The sequence below is a fragment of the Plectropomus leopardus genome, chromosome 20 (assembly GCF_026936395.1).
Source record: "Plectropomus leopardus strain MGB_pleo_1.0 chromosome 20, ASM2693639v1, whole genome shotgun sequence".
Lineage (NCBI taxonomy): Eukaryota > Metazoa > Chordata > Actinopteri > Perciformes > Serranidae > Plectropomus > Plectropomus leopardus.
Window position 1 is genome coordinate 24,299,511 of NC_142195.1, and position 12,034 is coordinate 24,311,544.

Below are 12,034 nucleotides of genomic sequence, written 5' to 3' on the forward strand. Positions count from 1 at the left end.
CAAGAAGTATTTCAATCTCTGTGCAAAGATAAGAGGTATAACAAGAGTCCAGACATGGATCAACTATTGTGTATATGTGCATACCTTTTTAACGAGGAAGAATATTAATGCAGGAGATCGCTGGGCGCAAGAATCTAAAATAAGAAATTTACCAAATTGAAGATTTTTAATTTGCATCTTTTGAAGTTTTTGTATTCATGAAATGTTTTGTAGTTAGAAAAAAATAATAATAAAAAATAATGATAATTTTATGTATATAGCACCTTTAAAAATAGAGTTTACAAAGTGCTTTGACAAACAAAGCAAAAGCAGAAATGGGAAATATAAAAGACAATACAGCAACAGAAAGCCAACCAGTCCTCGTGAGCATAAGCAAGATGAAACAAGGGTAGAGTTACGATGCAATTAAAACATGAGGATATATAATGCAGGATACAAAACGTCAATATAAAATAATAAAATTTAAAAAAAATAATTGCGGGGAAAAAAAATTCTGAGAATTTTTTTTTTTTTGGCAAGAGAAATGTTTTTCTGAACTTAGAAAATGGATCACCAGAAAAAAAAATTCTCACTTGCCCCTCAGGGCTCCTGTAGTAATAAGATGATACAACAGCAAAATTTTAAATAATGTATCGTTACATGACATCAATGTTTTTAAAAGACGACACTAAGATATCTTCCTCAAAAAAATGTAAATCCTTTTAAGCATCAACACTGGAAACTTAAAACACCAAATAAAAGCAAGCTGACCTGAATACAAATCATCAATATTTCCAACCACACTTGCATGTGAGTGTGTTTGTCGATGAGATGAAGCCACATTGAGCCACACTGATTCTTACACTCCAGTCTGCATGGACGCTGCTGCTGTGTATTGATCCAGCATCAAATCCTCTCCTGTTACAAACTGATCTGCCTCATTTGCTGCCCCTCCCCCACAGACACAGTGTCACCCAGCACTGAGGATCATATTAGGACACACACATCACATTTTAAAATTAAAATGTATAATATTAACATTTAAGCAAAGACTGAAATCTATCAGCTATCTTTTCAAGCAGACTTTTACCAAAAGCACTGTACTTTTATGCATTCGCTGTTAGTAATATTCATTTGTAGCATCTTTTCATCATCACCTGTGAATCAACATAATCAAAAGATTGATATTTCTACCTGAGCAATGACTACAGGCTGCAAAACATCCTGCTGGGGCTTTACAGCTCATGGGTGTATAAAGAAAACTAGATACAGAATTGTTGGCGAGGCCTCTTTCATTGCTATAAAAGTTGCTCAGAGGTGCTTAAAGCCCAAAAAGTTCAGTTTCTGAACATAACAGTACTGTGATCTCCCACATTCATGGGCCCATATTGCAGGCGCAATGCATTTACTTAATTTCCCAACTGCTCAGTCTTGGTCTTGCTTACATTAAAGACTGTAGAAAAATAACTAGACTCAGCTATCAGAAAATTTTGCAGATTTTTTAACTTTCAAATTAGCTTAAAATGCAGAAATTCGATTATGTCCCTAGAAGTTACTGTTCGACCTTGGATGAAGAGAAGTGCCAAGATAAATAAAACCAGCTAATAAACTGTTATAACTTTTTCCTGTCTTCCTCTCCGCTCCGGCAGTGCTCGGTACGGCCACTGGCACAAGAACAAGACACCTGGAGAGTACCGCACTGGACCGCGCGTCATGGTCTTCATCATCGGCGGCGTGTCCTTCAGCGAGATGCGCTGCGCCTATGAGGTCACACAGGCCAATGGGAAGTGGGAGGCCGTCATTGGTGAGTAGTGCACCAGGGGGCGCCACTGAGCGCAGGCAGAGAGTAAGAGGAAGTGTTTACAGCTGTAGATTTTGGACATGGCTTCTTAAAGATACACCAATGACAACATTTAAGACTTAACGTCCCCTAAATATCTAATTTTTGCTGACCTCCAGTGGTATAACTGCTTACCTTGCTGCAGTGATTTGCAGGTGTACTTCTGCTCAACCACACTGTCAACCTGAGTGGGGCTCAAGTAACACGTGGTAGACTATTTAGAAAGTGTGAAAACACACCGTCCTTATTTAGAGGCCATGTCCTCCATTTTCAGAGGACTGTGTGACCAGCAGGTGCAGGTTCAGCCTGGCATTCAGTTCCTCTGAGGGACATAAAAGGACAAAGCTTCTGAACCGCAACGCAGCCAATAAAAAATAAAGATTGGGGGAGGAGAAATATGGAGGGAAGCACAGGAAGTGAGGTGAATGGACAGTGGAAGCTTGAGGTAGTAGTACAAGAAAGATGAAGCTCTTCACGTCACAACTGACCTTATATCAGTCAGCTTTTTTCTCAAAATATGCGGTGAAATGAATTTACCTTTGGTTAGAATAATGCCAGTTTTTAAGTGTTACTTTATTGAATTAAATTTTACATTGTTGAAGCATGTGGTAAGTAACTGAAATTGAAGGAGTTAGTGTTTTATTATTTTTTTTTTTAACGAATGAATTGCCTTTTTGAGGGCCTTAACATACTCCAAAAGTCCCCAAACTGAAACTGAAAATTTACATAATTTTATAGGTCTCATGTTTGGGTTTAACAAATAGCTCAGTGGCGCCCCCTACAGGGAAGCCGGTGGTACGTTTCACCTAGTTTTCTTTAGGATTTTCATGCAACCACATCACGGATCCCAAACCCCACAACTCTCTCACTTCAGTGTAAATGTAGCGCAGAGTCTAGCTGCAGATAGTTGTTTCAACCTGCCTATTGTGTGCAATGTGTTCTGTTAAAATAGCCCTTTCTGTTATGCCCCTCTGTACTGTTTATTTGATGTGTTAAAGCTTTGGCAGCCAGTCTATGTTATAAATGGGAAACTGTCTTGTTAGTTTTTGTTGTGCTCTGCTTCAGCTGTTGTCTTTAAAAACAACTGTTGTCTTTAAATTGCAGCCACGCCATGTCTTTTTCTGTGTCTGTGCGTTTTTTAGTTTTGTTTGTGCAACATGGCGAGTGTATGTGTGTGTGTTTGTGTGTGTGTGCGAGAACTGTCAGTGGACGAGTGTGTCTCTGCGTGTGTGTATGTGTACGACAGGTTGCTTGCTTTTTTAACCCTTTTGTTTTCTGGAGAGAGTGGGGGAGGGGGCGTGGCATGTGCTGAGAGACGAGTGGTGAAGCCGCCTCTGTTCCTCCACAGGTTCCACCCACATGCTCACCCCCACCAAATTCTTATCGGACCTGCAGCACCCCGACTTCCGAGAGTCCACTAGGGTGTCCTTTGAGGACGCAGAATCCACAGCCGAGTGAGGCAGAGACAGATTGGGAGGGAGGGAGAGAGAAATCACACTGAAAAAAGTAAAGGCAGCCGCACAATGAAGCCCTTTCTGAACCTTCGCAGCACAAGGGCTTCCTCCCTGTTCCTTCTTCTTCTTTGAACACCCAGTACTGTTTTATGTAACTCCACCCTCCTGTGTCCCTCAGGGATGGGCACCCCCCGACCTGTCCTCACTGCATGGTCCGCTCCGTCAGGCTCTAGTCCCCGTACACTGAGAGTCAGCCAATCAGAGTGGGAGCCCTGCTATTCAACCAGATGTAACCTGCCTGTTGTCTGAAGGCTGAATCTAAATGTCTGACCACAGGCCAGATCAATATTTTACAGTTAGCAGAGTCCACTTGAGGAGCAGCTTCACCAGACTTAATTTGCAAAAGGAATTTGACATTGTGTTTTTTTTTTATTGTAGACACAATGAAAACAGAAATATGTGAAGCATACAAGTATGATGATATATTTCTTGCATTATATAGCAACCCAATTACCAGAGTAAAAAACATGAATATAAATTGGCATTTTACGTTTCTGCAAACCACATCTAAATCACTTCTGTACATTAGTCTGTGGCGGATCTGTTGAATCTTAACATTTCAATAATGCAGTGGTAAAAGTGTGGTGAGATTTAGGCACAAAACTGTGTGGTTATTGTTAGCAGGAGATCATGTTTTGGTTTGAAATATTTAGCTTTTGGGCTACAATCCTGCCTAAATGCAGCTATGCTTTGGTAAAAAACTACTGCTTTTCATGGCACTGTACCAGCAGGAAATGCAGCGATTAAAACCAGCAGCTTTTTGTGTTTGCAAAGGCATCGATGCCTCAGTACGAAACCACGGCCACTGCGGCGGGGACAAAGCCTCTGCTCATGGGGCGCCCACTCTACTAACTGAGCCACTGGGCGTCCCAAAAACAATCACTTTTAAAGGCAGAAAAAACAGTGATGCCTCTGTAAAAAAAACCAAAAAAAACATCTGTTTGAGTTTGGAAACACAACAATGCATTGTTACAAAACAACCACTTTTTGTGGCTCTACCGCTGCTGGAAACACAATGCTGTGTTACAGGGTGGACATTTGGATTCAGCCGTAGTAAAATCTGTGGTGAAGAGCGGCCATGTCTGAGGAGGTCGTGACCCCATCCCTGCTGCCTCCTCCCATCATCTCAGCTGGGTGGATTAAATCGCCCGTCCACAGCCACCCAAAGGCCCTTTGAGCCTGTTTAACACTCACTCCAGATTTAATCTACCCCCGAGATCCATCTTTATCAGTTTTTCCTGTCTGATTATTTTTATAATTAACCCTCCGCAAAGACAATCACCTTGATTTGTTACTAGTTTTTCTACATACGGACAGGTCCTTGACTTGATGTTGGATTTCTAAGGATCCTCTCCTTTTTTCCTTGTGTTTTTTTTTCTTTCTTTTTTTGACTCCCAGTCCTCGAACTTCGTCCACGTCACTCTCTCTCAGCCCGCCATCACATGCTCACATGGCTCATGGCTCGTCCGCAGAGGGTGCAAAATATCAGCAACACATCATCTTAATCGTAATGCTGTCAAGGTGCTGACACACAGGGCAAGTTTTAGGGCAACAAATACTGGAAACAGTCAGGTAAAGTAGCAGTGATACTGGAGAAGAATTCAGTATAGTTGCCCAAAAAGTTGCTCTTTGTATCAGCACCTCTGTGACGCCTCTCTGCTGACAGTCTGGGAATGTAGCAATGTTCCACCTGATATGCTTTAGCAACCAAATAATAACTGAAGATGCCAAACAGCTGCCACTAATCCATTCCTCCCCCAATTTAGGAGACCCTCCATTTCTTCCAAAACTCATCCTTGCCACTCGTAGACTGTTAGTTTTCAGCTTGTAGATGCAGGAACACAGAAACAAATATATCAATATAAATATATAAAATAACCTGTGCAGAGCCAGAAAGCCCCAAAAAAGCACATGCCTCCGCCAAGGCTGAACACTCCTTTAAATAAGTTATTTTCATTGTACAAAATGTAACTTTTTTATATTGTTTTTGAGTTATTAATCTGCCTTAAAGTTCTGCATTCACAGACGTTCACACACACAGTGATAGATGTATTGTTCAAAAGACTCATCACGTTATGGCCATTTAAGGAAACACTTTTACAGCAGTGCAGATTTAGCAGGATTGCTTAAAGTTAATATACTGGTACGCACGTGTTGTTTAAATGTATTGCGATGCATTTACGTACTTAACCCCCAAAATGACCATGTGTGTATCAGTTACTCACCCTGTGTTACATTGAATTAGTGATTACAACTTTTTCCTTGCTTCCCAAAAATGGAAAATAAACAACAAACTCAGTAATACACAACATAATTTTAGTGTAACACAGGATGAGTAATTAATGTACAAAAATGGCCATTTTTGAGGGTGACAAGGTCAAGTGCTCTGTAAAATAGCCACGTGGTGGTACCACTTGAACCAAAAACTGATTTGCTCTTCCTCAGACCACAGCTGAGCTTCCAACAAATGTCATTGAATTTTATCATAGTTTTTGAGAAATCCTGCTAATAAACAAACATTCAAAAGATGACCTCCTTACATAAATATCCATGACCACCTCATGGCCTCTTACTGTAATTATTATTGTTAGCAAGGTTACTTTAACACACATTTACACTGAAATAATAAACTTGAATAAAGTAGACCTGGGCATCCATCTCATTCTCAACTAATCTGCTAAAGCGATATCGTTTACAAACCAACTTTTTGGTTCTCTGGTTTTCTCAGTAAACAGCTCTCACCATAAGCAGTATGGCCGTCCCCCCTCATACTGCTGCATTCAACACTTCCTGAGCAAAATGGCCATCACTTACTAAAACAAGTCTTTGTTTTTGTTATGCTATTTTGGTCTAAACCTATTTACGATAACGATGTAGTGGCGTTGGAGATCTGTTGTGTTTCTGTGGCGTAAAAGGCCTACGAAGCTGTGTGTTTGGGGAACAGCAGAGAAGCAGGCGAGGCCAGTCTGACGTTGACCTCTGTGGCCCACACTAAACCCCCCCCCCTCCACGACCCTTCGACCTCCGCATCACCATAACGACCCAACTCGAGATGGGCTTGCCTCTTTCTCTTCTGTTTTTACCTCCACTTCCTGTTTGGGTGCAGTTTAGTTTTACTGTCTTTTAGGTAAAGCAGCAAATCAAACCAAACTGGAGGAAACATGCAGCTTTGCAACAGAAACAAACCGATGTAGGTCGAATACTGTTGACAATGTTGGACAGGTGTGAGGAGTAAATCAAACGTGTGGTTTGCCTGTAAAAGAATTACAATGGAAGTAAACACAATCTATAAATTTGGCAAGAAGTTTGCTTTACTCCACTGTAACACCTTTCAAATTTTACAATGTCTGAAATGTGTCTTCAGCTGTCAAAACAACTCATATCTGTGTGTTCAGGGTAACTAATTTTCATATTTTCATTCATATATATGAAAAACGATAGACCTAACTGACCGGTTTGGGATTTCATGACATGTAGAGATCTGCTTTTGTGTTTTCTGGTGCATTTCTTTGCTTTTTCTAGCCGTATTTTTCAGCCGTCTGCATGCTTTTCACTTAATTAAAGGCCCACACGGTCATGTGCACATTCTCTAACACTTGATTGGCTGTACTGTGGACAGGTCTGTTCATGCAGGATTTTCTAGTTGTCCACCTGCTGCTTTTGGTTCGATTCATGACAGTTGTGTGGTGCCGTCAGCGATCTGTGTGCTTCTGTATTGTTCAGCTGCATGTGATTTAACGTGGCTTCATGAGTTTGTATCCGGCTGTATGTGTGTAGACTGAAGTAGTCAAGAGTGTTAGTCAGACGTGGAAGATGTTAAGATGTTTTTTATACAGACAAAACAAGATTGAAACCTTTCAAATCTATAAATGGATAGAAATGTTTTGCCTTCAGATTAGTTGAGAGAACACGTGCCTGGACAGGCTGACGAAAATATCTCAACGGGCCCTGAGACATCAAGCTGACAGTCGGCCGTGGTCAGTGTTGGGCCGTTTGTGAGCATCTGTCACTGTACTTTTTACAGCGTTACCTGTATATTTGGCACATGCTGGTCCTTGTTGGTTTTTTTGTTTATTGGCAGATTTAGTTTGGTGGAACTTCCTGTTTTTTAAATTTTTTAATCGTGTGTGCGTCCCCTTTTTTTAATTAATTAATTTATTTTTTACTGTTCCATGTCCCCTCGCTAAATTCAGATGTTTTTGTGGGTCCGTGAACACAGCACAGGCAGAACTCGTCATGAAACCTTTTTATCTCAGCAGCAGTTTGAGAAATGGATAATCAGTCTGTCGATCTGAGCTCATCTATGGACGAGAGCAGTGGCTGCAGAACGAGTGAACGTGAACTTTAGACCCAGCACAATGAACGGTTAGGTTTTTATTTCACTGCGTCTGATGTTCTACTGCTCCACTTGTGCCCGGAGTACCCTTGGTACTCTGAGAGTACTGTAGGTGAATAACAGACAGTATTTATATTTCGATGGCGCTTCTAAAAAACGATGCTGCTCCAAAAATATGTTTAAATCGTGTTGGGCTGAAAAAAGTAATTGAATGTGCTGAAAATCCCTGTCTTTGTCCTTTCAGCTGCGGGTTATGTTGGTCATGTGCTAACTGGTTAATTAGTGTCTTGAATCCGTCCTGTTGGTCTTCAGGTTTCCTCTTTTTTAATTACGAATACAGATGTTACTGTCATGTAGAAGCAGAACTTACGTGCTAGTTGGCTGTTAGCTGTGAGGTCTTAAGGTGTGTTCACGGGCGACACAACGGTTGACCTTTGTCGTCACTTTTGACGTCGGTTTGGTGTGTCTGGGCCTCAAGTCTTTACAATAATATTAAGAGTTTGGAGGCAGCAGTAAGAGCTTTTTTATGACCTCTTCTTCTAAAGGTTCAGTATGCAATTTTAGAGAAGTAGTTGAGTCTAATTCCCAGTTTATCAAATACTGACACTTTACCACCTTTTAAGTAATTGGTAGTAACTAGAAACTGCAGCTGTAAGATGAATTCAGTGAAATAAAGAGTACAAAATATCCCTCTGAAATGAAGCCCGCCTTTAGAATTAGTTTTTTAACCTCTTTGATCCATTTTGACCTGCTGCCTAACTGATTATGATTTTAAAAGTTTGGGTTGCTCTGCGCTTTTGTCTTTACTTCCATTATGTGAGGCCGCCCTCATCCACAGTAAACATTCATAACAAGAGCTGAAAACACATTTTCCATCTGTTTCCTTCCAAATGTGCAGATCTAACGCTGTGTTTGTGTGTGTGTGTGTGTGTGTCTGTGTGTGTTTTATACATGTGCGTGTCTTCAGGATCGACCCACATCTTCACTCCCACCAGCCTGCTGGAGCAGCTCAAGGCCATGAACAAACCAGACGAGGACGTCCCGAGCTAAGATCCTCCAATCACATCTCTCTCCTCTTTACCTAAACCCCGCCCCCCCCCTTCCTCTGTATCCCTTGCCCCAAAAATCCCTGCATTAACTGTGTATGCATCTTGCTTGAGAAGAAAAAGACATCTTAGAAGATGAAAAAAATAAATGTTGTATCAAAGAATAAAACTGTTGCAAGTATTCTCATGTTTTACAATGGATGCAACTAAATGAACTTATTTAAAGAGGTTTAAATATCAGAACAGAAGGCCATTTAAAACTGAAAGTACCAAAATGTAATATTGTATGCTATGAAACCTGTGCAAAAGGTAGACATTTTCTCTTGTTTGTTCCTTTGGGTTTCCTCCTCGGTGTGAGTTTTATCCGAAGCGGGTCGAGGAGGGATGTGCGGTTTGAGAGGTTGATGTTGTAAAATATCTCATATCAGTCAAAATGCAATATATATATATATATAAATATATATATCAGAGAGGAGCCCCCCCCACCCTCACCTGCCCATTTTGAGATGTTCGTATTCAGTAGCATGCTTGGACTCGTGTGGACTGTTACTGTGTTTGTATCCAGTGTGGATGTTTTGGGAGCCGCAGAGTTAGCACTTAGCTTTTTCCCCCAAGATGATGAGCTTGAATACGACACCGGAAACTTTTGCTTTGAGTATTGAAAAAGCGCAAATACATGTGTTAAAAATTCAAACACTCCTGGAGTGTTATCCACAACTCATTGGTCAACCAGTAAACTCAGCTGGCAGTTTACTCTATACAAGTATAGAAATGGAAATCTAATTCCTTATACTTAGATGTGTCTTTCATATTTTGTCTGCTATGACTGAATTAAATGTGGCGGACTAAATATTATAAAGACTAAGTCAGTATGCTACAGCTCATCAAAATAACAACAACAAATCATTAACAAAATGCTAACAGCTGTCAAAAGCTCTTTTCTATCTGTCTGACTTCTGGTCAAAAGAAAACAAAAAAACTGCTGGTTGGCACTTTTGCTGCCCAATCTGTACCAGAAGCATATTTGCGTTTCCTAGGATAGCGAGGGCTTAATAATTCCACTCTTCTTGCCCAAACCTAACCACCCCGAGCAACGAAGGCAACAAGAACTAGCCATCTATAGAGAAATTAGGGCGGCTCATGTTGTCGCTATCCTAGAAAATGCAAATTTGTGTTCCCGAAACCTGATTTTGTCTATGCATATCTAAGGTTGGTAGAAGTTTAGACACTGACCTCGAGAGGTTCGAGTCAGTGCGGTCTGTTGTTTCTTGTACAGACTGGGTAATGGCCGGCACATAGTTGTCGGGTGTGCAAGTTGTTTATTTACACTCACAAGCTTACACGTGCTGTCACATCCAGCGTGAATAATACGGCTGAGTCAGTGTTGCTCGGTTTGTCCGCTTACAGTCTCTGATACTCAAAACACAAGTTTTTGCTGAAGTATTCGTTTAAAACCACTTAGTTTAGTAGACGTTTGAAAGAGTAATAACTCTGTAAAAAGCCTGAATCATCCCTCCTCCGGCTGCTGAGACTGTAAAGTATTTCCTTGCCACACCCTTTTTTCCTTTCTCTGGAGAAACTTCACGTTTTAATGTCAAAGGCCGTTGCTTGCTGATATTTACTGAATAATCTTAAAAAGGGCCAGTTGTATTTCAGTATTGTATCCTGTCAGGTTAAGTCTTATCATTGGTTAGTAACGATGTTTAATTGGGCCATGCACTGAGTAGTGTTGTGTACGCCATATGTTGCTGTTTTAGTGTCTCACTGTTGACTGGTGATATTTCCGACTGTGAAGTAGTGATACTTTTCCTTTTAAAAAAAATGTCAATGTGAAGCCGCCGTGTTTGTGATGTTTTAGCTGTAGCTGTTAGTGGTCAACTCGGAAAAGAACTAATATCTATATTTTCTGCGTCTGTTTCCTCCTCTGGTGCAACGTAAAAACCCTCCAGTGGTGAATGGCTTTGCAAAGAAAAAAAACCCTGTTAAATCCACGCTTTTCACTTTTATTTCCTCCCTCCTTCCCTCTTTCCTGGCCAAACAAGTTGTATATTGCACTATAATGCGTTTTCTGTGATGCAAACGCTTGACTTTGTGTCTATTTTTTTTCTATTATAATTTGCTGTTGTATAGGGTTTACTCTGTCAAATCACTTGATTTATATCGAAATTATTTATCAGAGAAAAGATAATAGTGATGCATTAGTCTGTCCTAAAACTGTTTAACTTATTGGGATTGTATGTTTGCGAGTGTTGAAGCACAAACAATACTTCCATGTGTACCTAATATGTACTAAGGCTGTCTAATAAATTGGCTTCCATTACAGCAAAGACTCCTGTCTTAATCCAATTTTTAATCTTTTTTTAACTAAAATGTAAAGTACTGTGACATCAAATATTAATTTTCACCTTTTATTTGGCTCATTAGGGAAAGCTAGGGAAAAAGATTCCCTGCAAAATATAAAAAAGACCTACAATTTAAAAAATAAGTGTTCAAAATAGGATTAGAATTGGACAAAAAACAGAATTCAATTAAAACGCCACATATTTCAACCATATACAATGCATAAACAACCTGTAAAAATAGTCTTACTCCTGTTTGTGTAGACGTTCCTTCTTTTATATAAAGATAGATCCTGGCTCATTCATTTGCATTTGTAAGTTTGATAAAATTCTATTCCCCCTCCCTGAGCTACCACCTTATCGTGGTGGAGGGGTTTGCGTGTCCCAGTGATCCTAGGAGCTCAGTTGTCGGGGGCTTCATGCCCCTGGTAGGGTCACCCATGGCAAACAGGTCCTAGGGGAGGGACCAGACAAAGTGTAGCTCACAAGACCCCTATGATGACATCAATCAATGGTTCGGAGTTCCCCTCGCCCGGACGCGGGTCACCGGGGCCCCCCCCTGGAGCCAGGCCTGGGGGTGGGGCTCGATGGCGAGCGCCTGGTGGCCGGGCCTTTACCCATGGGGCCCGGCCGGGCACAGCCCGAAGAGGTGACATGGGACCTCCTTCCCGTGGGCTCACCACCCGTAGGAGGGGCCGTAGGGGTCGGGTGCAATGTGAGCTGGGCGGCAGCCGAAGGCGGGGACCTTGGCGGTCCGATCCTCGGCTGCAGAAGCTAGCTCTGGGGACGTGGAATGTCACCTCTCTGGTGGGGAAGGAGCCTGAGCTGGTGCGCGAGGTTGAGAAGTTCCGACTAGATATAGTTGGCCTCACCTTGACACATGGCTTGGGCTCCGGAACCAGTCTTCTTGAGAGGGGATGGACTCTCTTCCACTGGTGAGAGGCGCCGGGCAGGGGTGGCAATACTTATTGCCCCCCGGC

General features: G+C 41.5%; 1 protein-coding gene across 2 annotated transcripts in view; it reads left to right on the forward strand.

Annotated features, from left to right (window-relative positions):
• stxbp1a (syntaxin binding protein 1a) overlaps positions 1 to 11,042 on the forward strand; it is a 39,009-nt gene extending 27,967 nt beyond the window's left edge. Inside the window, exons 18-20 of one of the 2 annotated variants that reach the window (XM_042509331.2) lie at positions 1,629 to 1,783; positions 3,168 to 3,325; positions 8,637 to 11,042. In XM_042509331.2, the coding sequence (XP_042365265.1) occupies positions 1,629 to 1,783; positions 3,168 to 3,277 (265 nt within the window). In that variant the 3' untranslated portion in view covers positions 3,278 to 3,325; positions 8,637 to 11,042. The remainder of the gene's footprint in view (positions 1 to 1,628; positions 1,784 to 3,167; positions 3,326 to 8,636) is intronic. The other variant, XM_042509332.2, reaches the window with a different exon arrangement.
• The last annotated feature ends 992 nt before the right edge of the window (positions 11,043 to 12,034 follow it).